Source organism: Nomia melanderi, chromosome 2 (genome assembly GCF_051020985.1).
Source record: "Nomia melanderi isolate GNS246 chromosome 2, iyNomMela1, whole genome shotgun sequence".
Classification (NCBI taxonomy): domain Eukaryota; kingdom Metazoa; phylum Arthropoda; class Insecta; order Hymenoptera; family Halictidae; genus Nomia; species Nomia melanderi.
The window spans coordinates 22,291,469-22,306,714 of NC_135000.1; the positions used below are offsets into that span (position 1 = coordinate 22,291,469).

Sequence of the window (15,246 nt, forward strand, 5' to 3'; positions counted from 1 at the left end):
CGCACTCGGTCCGAAGCGATCCGTCTTCCGGTGGATGCAAGAACGTTCGTTGTGCCGTTCGAAGAGCAACGAACTGCGTCTAGTCTCGGTCTTCTCGTCGGGTCTATAACTTGTTCACACGATCATTCGCCTTCGTGTGCTACGAAAACTAGGCGGGTAGGATTAAATGCCACGGCAAAACCGAGTACTCTGAGACTGGTCTACAGCGCACATAAAAAGCGTCGGGAGGCTGGGTAAATCGAGTTCACACGACTATACAGATTTCGAGCAACAAATTTCGACTCTCGTTTGCGGAAACTATTCTCGTCGAGAAAATCGGCCGCCTCGGTATCCCGGTATTCCGGGGAAAAGAGTGAAATCATTGGAAATCAACTAGAAACCGTAAAGATAAAGTTCCTCCGATTAGAACAATGAACACCGTTTCGCGGCTTCGATTTTCTCGACAACTATTCCTCCGTCCGTCCCCGTTTCTCTGGGAAAAGGCCGAACGCGGTAAATGCGGTCGGCCTGAGAAACCGAAAATCGCCAGGTCCTCGCTCGATCGCGTCGATTCTCGCCGAGTGGAGGACCCGGAAGCGAGATGCAGCCACAAACGATCTCCGTTTAAACGACTAAAAGACGTTCGACTCACTGGTGACTGAACGGAAAATTAAAAAAAATAAAAGAAGAACAAAACAAACAATATATCTATTGTGTCCGGGCGGGGGGCACGAAATCAAGAGAGAAAAAAACGAGAAATAAAAGAGTTAGGGTTGGTGGGGCTAAGGGTGTCAGTCGGAGAAAGATACTAGGAGGACATGCTGGGTTCTCCTGTCACTATTGCTAGCGATTGTTGGTTGACTATGGGGTCGGGTGGTTTTCGTGTGTCCTGGGACGTTTTCTTGGTTGGTTTTACGGATCGTAATTAGGTCACAGGGGTTCATATATATACATATGCATATATGGCTATATATATATGTATAAATATGCGAGTAAAATTATCTGGTTACAAGAATATCAATTGGAAAAATATATACATATATATACGTATATATATGTATATATGTATATAGAATATAAATTATATATATATATATATATATATATATATATATATATATATACATATATATATGTATGTATAATATAAAATACGACACACACAGAGAGCATGCGACACGCACGACAGGTGGACAAAATACAAAAAACGTAGTAAGGTATCCCAAATAGAGTAAGAGAACAGATTCCTTGTGAACGAAACAACGAGAATCGAGACAAAAAACGTGAAAAAGGAAGACACGATTCGTGTGAGAGCGTTTAACTTACCTCGAGCAGCTGCTGATTTCGAATTTCCCGCTCTCGTCTGACTGCCTCCTGACGTTCCGATTTCTCTTGCTCCTTAATCAGCCTGCGACAGGAATTCCAAATGATTGAACTAAGTTACTAGACATTCCTAATCTTCGACTGGGCATCGATAACATTTCCTGGTTTATTCATTGAGGGAACAAACTTACAGTAACATTACTTTCCTAGACAATCCATCGATCATCCACGTTCATAGACTCTAACTTTAGCGGATGCTTCATATTTTCAACTATCATTCGATTAAAGCAATCAGTAGCTGACTAATTAGTCAAATTGCAAAACTGTTACAAGTAATGTTTCTATAAATTCAGAAAATTTAATTTAGAAAAATCGTTGCGCCTTCCCTTTAATCCTCATCAACAATTTGTACTAGCCCGAAGTCTGCTTTACGTAACTTTGAAAGTTCGAGGAAAGTAAATCGTTAGTTTCCTTCGAGTTTCCCTTTCCACGATTTTAAGGGAAAGATAAACAGGTCTTTTAGATTAGAGAATTCCGCTGTCGAAGATGTTCAACCAACCTAGCCTGTTCCTTGTGCCGCTGCGCCTCTTCCTTCGCCAGTTTCTTCGCGTACGCGAGCTTCTCCCTTTCGTACTGATTGTTCGTTCGCACATCTCTGAAGCCACCGGCGGCTCTAAGCTCCTCCAATCTCCTGGCCACTTCTTGAGCGCCCAGCCTAACGAATTCCGCCTCCGCGAGGCCCATCGTCGGCTGCAGAAACTCGCCCACCAGCGGACGGGACGAGAACGAGAAGTTCGCCGTTGTCAACTCTGCGGGATTCTGTTGCTCCAAGAACTAAAAAGGGAAAGGAAATGTTATTCATTTTATTCGAACCGGAGATGGATCTGCTGTAATCAACCGGGGATTCGAACTGTCATTGGTACACATTTTCTTTCGAGGCAGGAATACATCGTGCTTATGATAAACAGCGTCTTCCGTTTCATTAGAATACAATGGTCCGTAAATCTCTACACCTTCGAGCAATTCAATACCTCAGTAGACGTTACTCGTTATTCAAGAGACATCGAAGAAGAATCGACTTCGGGTGCGAAGTAAAAGCTTCCATTGTTACTATATCAATCTTTAGCCTGACATTAGTCAGTTTACACAGTTAAGAGTATCTTTATTCTCCGAAAATTCATTGTTTTATTTTATGGCCTGTTCTGTTTGTTTATAGGATCATAAACACTCTGCTAGAACCTCTTCGTTTAGACTACTTTCATCTCTTTAGTGAAAAAGATAGGGTGAAGCTTTCTATTCGAATTTAATCTCTAGACTGTCAAATATTTTTCAACAAGGTTTCAGATTTAGGAACCCGAATTGTCTAGCTCTAGTAGTAATCGTAAGATTTCAGTGAAAGACGTGACTAACCTTAGCCAGGTCCGGACTGCTCCTGAACGTCTTTCCGCAAGGACTATAGTAAGACACGTCACCCTTTATCACCCCCGATTTCCCTAATCCCTTGATCACTGTCTCCCGTTTCCAGCCACGTTCCAGAGGAACCTGAAGGTCCCTCTCGCTGGGCTTCACCTTTCTTCTCTTCGCGTTTGAGACGCCATCCGTGTTGTCGTCGTCGGTGTCCGTCACAACGTCGGTGTTACTACCGCTCTCGCTGGTCACGTCCATGTTGCTCTCTTCGCCGGACACCTCCAGCAGCTTATTCTTCATCTTCTCCTGCAAAGACCGCTATATAGGGAGCATGGTTTTAGTGCGAAATCATAAGTGAAAAAAAAGCAAAACGATCGGCGGCCGGGTTTCGTCCTCTTCCTTAGTAATACGCGTTCGAAAAGAAATATAAATTCTTCGAAATGAAACGATAAGGAAAAACAGAAAAATTATAATCGATAACAATAAAAAAACGCAAAAAGAAATCTGAATGAATAAGAATCATAAGAACATTCATCAAATTTAGTAATTATTAGATTCACTGTCTACGCTGAGAATTAATCGAATATTCTGAAACTACCTTTACAAACGCTCTCCAGTAATCACGAAGGAATAATTCTCGTTCAAAAATCTCGCCCTTGAACTAAACCTTCAATTCGCCGGCAAGTATCAAAAATAGATGATCACAAACGCAATTCCACTGATATTCTCACTCTCGTGTCTTCGACAATCGGTTCATATCAATCAATTCCCAGCGTGAATTCCAACAATCGTAATCCTGACTCGATTTACCTGACTCTTGTCGTCGATGCCTTGTCCGGTCGCAGTGGCGTGCAGCTGGGCAGCGAGGATGTTCGATCTGAGCAACGAGACTTGATGTGGCAGCGGCATGCTGGGGTCCAACGTCGGCGTGGGCTTGATGCCCAAGGCCCTGCTTTGGGCCAGCAGCGAGGCGACCGTGTTCTTCTTCGGTTTGGACACGCCGCGGCCCAGGTTCCTCGGCCGGCCATCTTTGTGGTGAGTCGTGCTGGCGCTCTCGCTCTCCTCGCTGCCGCTGCTGGGCCGCTGCGGCGAGTCCGCAGCTGCGAACAGCTGCGCCAGCGACGGGCTGGGCGACGCGGGCACCGGCACCGAGTTCTGGGGCACCCTTCGCGGCTTCGGGCCCGGCTTTCGCCTCGCTGCGGGTCGCGAATCAAATATTTCCATTTGAAAGGAGACTGAATGGGGTGGAGCAACGACACAGTCTTATTGAGAATCTGATCTTTCACAAAGAACGTCGATGAGAGTTTATTGGGCGGGGTTCATGATGGGAAGGATGATGTTGAAAGAACTTTGAGAACCTGAAGCCGGATCTGTACGTTGATTTAAGCGAACGATGAACGAACGTGAGTAAGTACAGGTGTTTAGAAATTGAAGTTCCGATTGGGAATCTTATGGCTAACGATCGAAATATTTTGAAGGATTAATATTGGGTTGGTCAAAAAGAATTCTCGGATTTTTATGGAAGATTGACGATGTTTGCATATTTAAGTCTATATATATCGATTTGTTATTTGTTATTCGATTTGTTATTCCAAGGAACTAGTTCCTAAAAAAAACATCTCATAACCCGCGAGACAGGTAACTTCGTCGGCTATCGTTGAGCAGCTCTATTTTCGTAAGATTAATGCAAGTATCCATTTACGATCCAGATAGACGGGAGACGCATAGATAGACAGGAAAGGAGTGATTGAAAAATAAAATCAATTTTGGATGACGAGCAGATTCGTCCCTACCGCGAGTTAAAATGAAACTTGCTCATGTTCATTGGTGTTCCGATCAACATTCAATTTATTCGTGTCACAGTTGTACGAACGATCGGGAATGTTTTCTTTTGATCTATCGACAGGCGATAATGCGCCTTTGCCTGTGTTCACTCATGTTTGCTTCTGCTTGTTCGTTAAACGTACTGAGCCGGCTCCGGAGCGATCTGGCGTTGGTTAGGCAACATGTTTGTGAAGTTAGTATGGCTGATCGCGCGAAACGATGGGAATCGATATAACGCGTAGGCACTATATATCACGGCGGTGGTGGTTTACTCACATGTTCGATCGGAGGCGAGCAACGACTGGCTCAGATTGCTGAGCTGACTGAGCGGCTGGCTGCCGGATATCGGCGAGCTACTACTCGTCGTGGCCGGCTTCAGCGAGAGATTCAGCGGCGCATCCGAATCGTTCGAACTGTTCGCGTTCGTGGTCGTCGTGTACGACGTAGGCGCCGGAAGAACGGAACCGTTCGTCGAGTGCGCCGGCAGCTTGATCACTTCCACGCGGTCCACCGGTTCTCTGTAGTCGTTCGACTCGTTCTGGAAGAACACGAAATCGGCAACGGTTAGCTAACCTATATTTTCCTTTACCCCCATTTCTTATTTATTTATTTATTTGATTATTTATATAGCAGAATGTTTGAAACTGTTCAACCGGTCACGATGACCTAACATGTCGACCGTGTCTGACTTCACCTTCCAGCAACTTTTCATTTCCACTTCGATTACCTCACAATTATTGGATACCGCGGTGTTATAACGTTGGTATTAAGAAATTTGACAAAGTCACGGTGGAATATTAATCATATGAAGTTTATTACTGGCGAGAGGTAAATTCCATGATTACATAACCGAATGTCCAATAGGGTGGTAAATAGTTTCCAATTTTGAATTACAAGACTGCAAAACATGCCATTTCTGCATTGAATCCATCTATTCTCTCGAAATTAGTATACAAAGATGCAAACTCACAGGTATCCTCGAGGCAATACGATACGACGAGGTATACTTCACGGAGATAAAGATATAAATCAGCGGATCCAGGAGAAAGCAATTGAATATTGTATATTATCGGGATAAAATTACGTGGTAAGATGTCCAAGGGACAATCGTACAAATTGGCTGGTAGCACAAACGTCTTGAGCAACTGAAACGTAGCCAAGGATCGTTTATGCTCTCCACTTAGAATATTACAAAGACAATCGTGGAAATATATTCAGACGCAGTCGATGTTGCGTTCCGGTGGATCGTGTGATAGCACAGAAATGGCAATTACCCCTGTACGGTTGTACTTTCTCGGCTCCATCATCAGCGACGTCGTCGTCGTGTTCGTCTGGTGAGCGGTGAGAGCGGGCACCGGCGGCGGGTGCACGCTCACGCTCGGCGTGTCCAAGGATATAGTCTTCTTCCTGCCGCGGTTCGTTGTGCCAGGAACCTTTGGACCGACTATGCTCGACGTGTACTTGATGATCTCTGTGTCGGGAGGCAGCCGTACACCCCCCAATATACTGCTAGGATCGCTGAATAAAATAAATCTCGATTAATATAACTTCTCACTCGAGTTCTACGAGTTATCGAACAAATTTGTGTTTGGACCGCGGATCTTTAAGCAGATTCAACTTTTCGAGAATATCATTAGGAAAACAGAATTACAATAAGAAATGATCTTTTCTAATAATTATTTTAAAATGCGATTTCTGGATACTTCATTTATTTCTCTGTAACTAGTGCATTTCCAGTTATACAGTTTCATGTTTCTGCGTAAAAATCCGCGAATACTTGTTATATTGACCGCTTCTATTATATTTCCTTTCACGACTATCCTTTTTGAAGTTATGTTCTCCCTTTAATAAGTAACTAAATGAAGGTTGAATGGTTAACAGGTAACGATGTTCAATTTCGAATTAAATAAAGAAAGTGATATTAAATTTCTACATAACAGAAATACGAATTTCTAAACATTATCGTAAGTCCAACTCGAAATGAAATATCGTACTTTCTCACGATTATTAAAGAAACCAACACCCAAACGACTAAAATTCTTCGAGATCAGTTCTCCAATGATCTATGCAAGAGAGTTCGGTCCCGACGTCGATTTTTTTCTATCCGCGGGATCCACACCGCGTAACCGGTCAAAAGACAAATCGTTTAAAGCGGCGGCAACGTTAAGGGCCATCGAACAATCGTAACAACGAAATTACACGGTCACGAGCATCGCATGAAAGTTAAATGACCGTGGTTCGCGCCGAGGGACGAGGGGAGTAGGCGGTAGGCGGATAATACAGAATTTACGCGGGAGAGGTGGAGGAGGAGGAGGAGGATGGTTGAAAATTGTTGCGAGAGAAAAATCGATCGCGCGCGACCGAGCATACTCCTGCGTTTTATTTCGCGGTCTGCCGTTTGTTTTTCGCGGGCGGTACGTGTGTTTCGTGTAGATGTGCGGAGCGTGTGCTCTTTTTTTCTCCCCTCCACTTTTCATTCTTAACGATCTCTCTCACCTGCCCTCTTTCGCCGAGCTGCGGGGTAGTATCGGCAAGCATGGAAAAATAATTAATGGGAGAACGTAAGTGCGCCGCGCGGACGCGGGCGTCGTCCGTTGAAAAATAATGGGAGAGAGTGAGAGAAAAGCATTCGATTTAACGAGGCGGCCGACACCGCCCCCGCACCCGTACCTGACGACGTTCGTTTGCGAATTTGGCGTGGTGCTGGCCGAGGTATTATGATGAGAGGACGTGACCGGCGCCTGTGTCGAGACTGGCAGGCTGCTGGTCGTCATGTTCGGCGCCGTCGAGCCGCTGCCGCTGCTGCTGCTACTGCTGCTGCTGCTGTTCGCCGGTGTCTTGTGACTCTTGCTTGACTTAGCTGCGAAACGAGAACAGAAATCGCTGGTCTTTAAATCGTCGCCGGGAATGCGGCTCGAGTTTTCAGTCTCTCGAATTGTGTTCCGGTGGATTTTATAATTGGAGTTTCGCACTGAATTGGACAAACTGTGCTCGCAGCACGACATTTCCGTGACATTAATATTCATGCAGTTGCGTTCTTATTCTGCATCTTGAAATTTCTTAGGATCGAATAGGGGTAGTTCTACATTTTAATTAGTAATCTGTTGCACTTTTTGCGTGTGGGCATATTAAATTCTCGAGAACAACGCGATGAATGTTTCTGTTTAGAAAGCAACTTCAATGATTAATTAATTTCGTTTGAAGCGTTTTGTATTTCCTATGTAGTAGGAAATCCGCTTGTTAGTTTTCACAAGGGGATGAGACATGTGGCAGTGCTTTGAAGAGGTTGAAAAAAAAACTCTGGGAAAGGAGATTAAGATATTGTACGACTAAGAGAAGATGATAAAACGAATGTTGCGATACTTACACTTACTGGACTTGTGTGACGAAAGGGACGGGGGATTAAGTAGAGAGGCAGGATAGGGTGGCAGGAGGCTCTCGGCTCCGGGCGGGAATCCGGGGAGTCCTGCCGCTCCTTGTAACCTCGCGAGGTAGTCGTGTGCCGCCAGGTGTGAGGCCATCGTCCACCATGCTGCGCTTGCAGGATTGATACCTGAACCCAATCAGCAAGATATCATTGCTACCCGAATCGCTACCTTCAATCTTCATTTGACTAATTTATTGAGGGCTGACAGCGGTGAGTAATATACGGCTCTCTTAGAGATTTAGAACTCACAGCTAAGAAAATCATGAGTTTTCGAACAATATTGGAATATCCTTAAGGATACTACACATATTTATTAGTCGCTTCCTTTAATATTTGTATTTATTAATACCATGCTACGCTTAAAATAACTTATCACAATAATAATATTTATTACATACAAAGTAACAAGAAAAACAATACTATTCCCCTTCAACTGCAATTACAACAAAAAAGTTTAATAAATCCACAAATCATTGCATTTATGCTTTCTACCAATAGTCGCTCCAGTTTTCAAGGAAAAGATATTGAGACAAGGAGTTAAGAAAATAGTCGATCACTCATCGGGCTCGTTCGACCGTTGTATAAGGCAATGCACTATTAACTCTTTGCACTCGATAGGTGATTCGCAGTCACCGTTTGATTGGATATAACAAAATTCAATGTGTTATATATCGATACGTGAGATGTTAATAAAATATATAAGATATATAAAATATCTTTGTTTCTTGATTTACATATGTTTCCTCATTAGTTCGTTTCAAATAATGTCGTCTATGTCTTATTGGAAAGTGTCGAATGTTTCTAGTGAAAAGCTTCCGAGTGTAAAGGGTTAAAGTTAATTAAAGAAGAATAATTACCTAAACTAGCAGCTTGACTGGCGGCCACGCTCAGAGTGCCAAGGCTGCTGTGAGAGTATGGGGATGGCGGCGGCGCGGAGGCCGGCGTGTGGCCCCCGAAACCGGGCGCGGATCCGCCTCGGCTCAGGATGGCGTAAGCCGACGGCAAATGATGGGCCCCCAGCCCATATCCACCGGGCATCCCGCCGAAAAGCGACGAAGCTGCGCTGTCGCCCCGCGGCCAATACGCTGTAATCAAAATCAAAACGGACCGGTCAAATTATACGCTCGCGCACGGAACGCCGGTTCATTCGAAAATACAGCCCCCGCCTCTCCGAGATCGAGGTGAACCGTCGTTCCCACAACAAAATGCAAGATTCGAATCCTCGCGAAGCGGACAGGCACAGTATCGAATCAGGAATCACGTCGATTACAAAGTGCACAATTAATTTTTTACAGTCGGCCATAACGCTTGGTAATTGTTTGTTTTCTTTCGCCGTCACCGTGCGTCAACGGAATTTCATTCGTAATAAAGATAAATGAAAATTAAATAATATTCGCCGATGTTTATCGATATCCACGAAACGGCGTTTGTTACGTTTAAATACGTAAATGCTGATTTGTTTGAACTCGGTTCGGACATTTGTTAAACGATCCCAGGAGTGTTTTGTTTCGTAGTTTGATATAAAAATTCTTTCTATCAGCAACAGGATATGAAGATTTATTTCGTTTGTCGTTGATGTAAGTTTCTTGCGTAACGCTTTGCTCATTGAATCGAACGAATGATGTTATTAATCCGTGCAGCTGTTTATAACATTAAGTTGATATTAATTGATTTACCAGTTATAGAAGTATGAAAATGTATGAGACATTGTTCCAAAGACATTGTGCAGCTCCCGCATCCTGAGCCTGTCTTAACACTAAAACTACCGGACGGATCAAATTGACCTATTTTAGAGTTTTTATTTTGGAAATATTCGAATCATGAAAGCACGTTTGCGAAAGATTTTAAATTAAATTTGCGTATTTGCACAGATACGAGACTAGGCGACCCTTCGAATTTCAAGAAACGTATTATTCTAACTTTTATAGAAAATTAGAAATTAGTCACTGTAACTGTTCGGTAGCTTTAGTGTTAAAAGCTAAAAAGCCACTGGAGCAAGGGGACTCTTCCACTTAGGATGCTCGCGTCAATAGATATAGAACAACAGTTGATGTTATTGGCCGAGTCGCATAACGGAGGAAGCGGACGGAACGGAATGCGCCGGAGCGAGATGTAATGATCATTGACGTTGAATTTCGTTTCTATGCAGTGGCGGCTTTTTATGTTTACCGAATCCTGAGGACACGGAGGCTTGGCTACTGTTTCCTGGAAGGACCGTGGTGAAGCGTGTCGCCGATTCCCCTTGCCTCTGTGCATTTTTAGCTTTTAGGATTGACTCTGGACGCGAGGGCTGCACAGTAGATCGATCGAAACGTCCCCGTCTAATATTTTCCAATGGTTACACTTATTAACTCCCGGCAATAATTACACATTCGCCGGTAACGAAGCCAGAAATTCGGGTGTAGCTCGAATAATTACGACTGGGAGGGCCGGTTCCCCATGGAAACTGATACTTCCATCAAATTTGAACAGAGCGGAGGCTCCGCGCGAAATTTCACTGGACGCGGTTGTTTGAATTACGATACGAAAATGTTTCCTCCGCTCGCGGCCCTCGTTATCGGAATAATCGATAAATTAATTGAACCAGCCAGCCCGCGCTGACAAAGCCGCGGCTCTCTCGTTGATTTCTCTTCTAAATCGCGAAGCGTCGTCTACTTTTTCCGAATTCGTTGACGGACGCGTCCCTCGCTCTCGCGTTCCGATGCGCGTCGCGGAACCGCGCCGATTCGTCTCGGTTTACCGGACAATTCGCGCGAGCCCGCCTCGCGATTCGAGTTAATTAACTGACTATCCGCGAACGTACCGAATTAATTTACCCGATAGAATTAAATACGGTTCGCTTGACCCGAAACAGAGACCCACGGAGATAGATACTCGGAGTGAGAAAGAGGAACGTGGGTCGAGCGAGAGAGCAAGGGGGATGGAAGAGGCTGAGGTGGTGAGAGAAAGAGATGAAGTAAGAGGAAAGGGGCGAGAGGAGGAGAGTCGCGGAAAAACACAAGAAAAGAGAAAACAACAGGGAAAAAGGAAAATGAGGAAGTGAGAGAAAAAAAGAGAGAAACAAAATAGAAAAGAAAGGGAAAGAATGGTGAAGAGAAAAGAGAAGAAAGCAATAGAATAGAAAAGAAAGAGCAGAAAGGGGCGAAGTTGAAAAAACTAGAAAAGAAAGAGAGAAAAGGGGTGAAGTTGAAAAAACTAGAAAAGAAAGAGGGAAAAGGGGTGAAGTTGAAAAAACTAGAAAAGAAAGAGGGAAAAGGGATGAAGTTGGAACAAATAGGAAAGGGGTGAAATTTAAAAGAAAGAGAATGGGATGGAATTTAATAGAAAACGAAAGAATAGAAAAAGAGAAAGAAAAGGAAACGGGGTGGGAGGGAACAACGTGCACAAAGGTCGGAAAATATTTATAAATTCGAGAAACGAAGAGTTAAACCAGCCACTGACTCGCGCTACCGAAATATTTTGCTTCCGTTACATAACCGTGTTAAAGGGACAAGCGAGCAGGGGGTGGCGGGAAAAAGTTTTCCGCGGGGGAGAAAAGCTGCAACAGCAGCAGCAGCTCCGGTGTGCGTGCAAATGCGACGAGCAGGAGGATGCGAGCAGGTACACAGGAAAATGGATTTAAATAATAGAACCGACCGGCCGAAAATAAATCGCGACCATTATTATTCTCTCGCGGACACACGCATACGGACGCGCGCGTACGGGGTGGGACACGCGAATTATTTAATCGGGGAATCGATGGTGCGCGGCAGGATGAATTACTCATTCATTAATACTTTTAATTATTCATTATTCTATCTAAAAAGAACGGCCGCGTTGTTTTCCGGTTCCGTGGTTCGTACGTATCAATTATTTTCTTTGAACCGCGGTTTACAATAACATGCCGTTTTGCTTAAAATATACAAGGATTATGCCAATGAAAATATGAACGTTAAGAATAGTAACAACGTACCTTTATTATCTCAACATTATATTAACACATTGCGTACCGGTAACGAGAAAACTCGTTTTTATATAAAGACACTTAGCTATGCAATTTCGCTAATTACCACAGCATTGAAAAAAATATAAAATTTAATTCGAATTGATTATCTATTTAAAACATATTACATAACAATATGATGTCCGAGTTTTGCTATGTATAACGATATAAGTTGACCTCAGTGAAAATTGCCATCCGCACAATTCAGTTTTCTGAAAATTAGCCGGTACACAATGTGTTAACGAAAATTTTGGAACTGCAAAGTCGTGTTTCTCCGAAACATTTGTCCAAATCACGCGTACGGAATATTAGCCGTACAGTGTGAAGAAGGTAATAAGCGTTATCGGCTCTTCCTTTTAGAAATTCAAACAATTCATTTTCCTCGAGAAACTCGATTAAAATTCATAGATCGACCGATATTATTCTTCGGCCAGGAAACAATCGCTGGGTTCCCGGTGAATTGAACCTTTCATTAATTAAATCATCTCCGTTAATTGGGATTATCGGGTTCGTGCGTTAGCCTATCGGTCGGGTAATGATTAAAGTATTAAGTCTACCCGCTAATAGTAATAATAACTATGCGCGCCAATAGCGGGGAGCGCGCGGATACCCGACGCGACTATAACGAACAGGAAGCCGGGCAAATTGCAGAAGCTAAGAACTCGTTATGGTAATGTCGTTGGCCAGGGCGGCTCGGCGGCGCGACGCGGCCGGCAAAAATGCCGGGCTGGAGCCCCGATACTTTCTAATTTTCATAAACCGCTGACAATTTTCATTAAACTATCTCCCGCTTTGTCGCGATTAACAATTACGCGTGCGCTCGTAACCCTCGGCTTTGTTACGTAATTCATTACACGATCGCATTATCGCGGATTACGGCGAATCTATTCCGCGTTCCCGGCTTGAGATAATAGGTCAACGAGCATCGCGACATGTTAGACCATGGGCTTATTCTACGATTGTTGATCAGGGATTTTTCTGAAAAATTATGTTTCACGCATCTGGTTTCGTTCGAGAACCTGGAAATCGAAATTAAGTGGAATTTCGTTCTCCGTATTAATAGTTTTGATAGCTTAGGAAAATTTTAAAAACTATGAAAGTTTTAAGGAACTTTCTTCTTTGTATTTTTGTAGATTTCTACTGTGAATTATATCTTTCTTAATTAGTCTTAATCAAGAACTATGTGTGGAAGTATTGATAGATCGTTTTTCTATTTTTATTAAATTGAAGAATGAAATAACGGGTGTCCCAGGATAGACGTCTGCAGTCATCATTTAAGGATGGCGAGAGGATAATTGACAATTTCTGTTGCAGACCTGAATGACGTGGAACTTAAAACATTGATAAGACCAGGTAAAAATATGAAATATTTTTACTTATACTCTTCACAGGCTTGCAGAAGTAAACAAAAGGAAAATGATCGCAGCGAAAATAACAAGACAATCTGTCTTGTTAAAGGTCTAGACCAGTAGAATTGAATATAATGTAGATTGTACACTCCATTCATTAAATTTATAGTCAGATATAGGTAGCACGGATGTAGATCTGCGTCTAAATATAGCTCACCGTTTCTACTTGCACTACAGACGTATACATCGATTTCAGTGAGAACAGTTTCTCGCTTAATCTGTTTCCTGACAAACTGGTCACTATTTACGCAAACTCATGGGCGTGCGGGAGATGATGGAAAATTCCGGGGTCGAACAATAAAAACAAAATCGACAATCGAATGAAGATCGAATCGAACTTCATAAAAATATTTGTTCCATAATACTTCTCTTAATTACATCTGCAACAAACACACCAGTCAAATCTTCAACCTCCTCCATTGACCATTCCATAAACAAATTCTTTAACAATCCCCCATTTAACAAGTCCAATCATAAATGAAACCTCCAACACAAAACAGAATAAACACACCTTATTTACAAAATAAAATCCCACACAATGCTACACAGTGAAAAAAAACCAATAATTTCCCCAATGTAAAAAACATATTAAACGCTGCACACAAGCAATACACCTCCGTAACGTTAATATTTAAAAAATAAGTTAATATTTAACTTACATTCCCTTTCGCAAAGTGTGAACAACGAATTCTAAAAAGAAAAAAGGTTGAAAATAATTCCCCTCGAAGCGGATAATAAAAATCACATGAATACAAAGAGAAAAGTATTTACCTATATACCATGCATCGCAAAGAGCGTACACGATCGAACGCATGACTCGAGTAACACCCGATATCGGCTTTAACGCGACTCGGAGTCGGCCATATTTTCCCGTATTATGTATCTTTCTGTTGATTCAAGCCGCGGGTCGATATACGAAAATTCTGTACCCCTCTTTCCCGTCGCACACGCGGTGGTACCGGAGGCGCTCACCGACTTCGTCGTAGACGCGGTCGCGGGCCACGACCTTGGTCGTGTGTTTGTACAATTTATTGTTACAAACGCGGCCCGCGAGCGTACCGTTGATTTTCTACGAGTACCGCGGCCTTGAGCAAGGCCGTGGCATTGAAATCCAAGCGCCGCTTTAATTTATACCGGTCGTTGAACCCCCGGCTGGCTTATACGACTACTTCACCGGCTGAGCAGCTGCATAATGCAGCTCTAGGTGCATACATATATACACGGTACGTACGCGCGCCACGTATGCACACGTACCGAGGCCGGCCGGACTGAAATTTTCCTGACAGATTTTCCCTTTCGTTTTCCCGCCGTTTCTTTCAACGAACCTCTTGCTCCTTTTCTATTCCGCTTCCTTTGTTCCTTTTCGTCCTGCCGATCCCATGATCACGTGCGAATAAAGGGAGACTCGTGTGGGAATCGAACGGGGAGATTCGTTGCATTTCGATTACTTATAGAAGTAATGAATTGCTGGGATATTTTTATAATATTTGTTGGGAGAATTTAGAATTTGAGGGACGGGGTTTGTAAATTGTCTGGTTTGTAAGATGAAATGAAGTCTAGAATAAATAGATCAGGGATACGAATAGATTCTTGATTAAGTAGTGCAATAGTAGAGTAGCAGCTTAAATATTAAAACTACGATTTTTATTGTATTAACAAATGATAAATATTGCTACGTCAATAGTTAGCAGACGTTCAACATGGAGGAACAAAAAGAGAGAGAAAGGAAGGGTTTACATGTTTCATATTCGCGAATATGCGTGTCTTCTTTCTCCACCGATGGATCAGGGAAGAAATGGCGGATCCGGGGTTGAAAGAACTTCCCGTTTAATTGCAGTGCGCGCGTCATTAACCGACCCGGAATTAATGACGATGGCGGAGGCAGACCGGTTGAT

The 15,246-nt window shown here is 43.2% G+C and overlaps 1 protein-coding gene across 10 annotated transcripts in view; it reads right to left on the minus strand.

The window, feature by feature from the left end:
• Positions 1–15,246, minus strand: part of LOC116424730 (bromodomain adjacent to zinc finger domain protein 2B) — a 65,347-nt gene that overhangs the window by 24,023 nt on the left and 26,078 nt on the right. For 7 of the 10 annotated variants that reach the window (XM_076365212.1, XM_076365210.1, XM_076365213.1 and 4 more), the window contains exons 3-12: positions 8,818–9,045; positions 7,901–8,086; positions 7,204–7,393; positions 7,030–7,047; positions 5,808–6,051; positions 4,810–5,071; positions 3,520–3,944; positions 2,713–3,027; positions 1,862–2,136; positions 1,306–1,387 (exon numbers count right to left, since the gene is read on the minus strand). In XM_076365212.1, coding sequence (XP_076221327.1) covers positions 1,306–1,387; positions 1,862–2,136; positions 2,713–3,027; positions 3,520–3,944; positions 4,810–5,071; positions 5,808–6,051; positions 7,030–7,047; positions 7,204–7,393; positions 7,901–8,086; positions 8,818–9,045 — 2,225 coding nt within the window. The remainder of the gene's footprint in view (positions 1–1,305; positions 1,388–1,861; positions 2,137–2,712; positions 3,028–3,519; positions 3,945–4,809; positions 5,072–5,807; positions 6,052–7,029; positions 7,048–7,203; positions 7,394–7,900; positions 8,087–8,817; positions 9,046–15,246) is intronic. The other 3 variants (XM_076365216.1, XM_076365218.1, XM_076365211.1) reach the window with 2 other exon arrangements.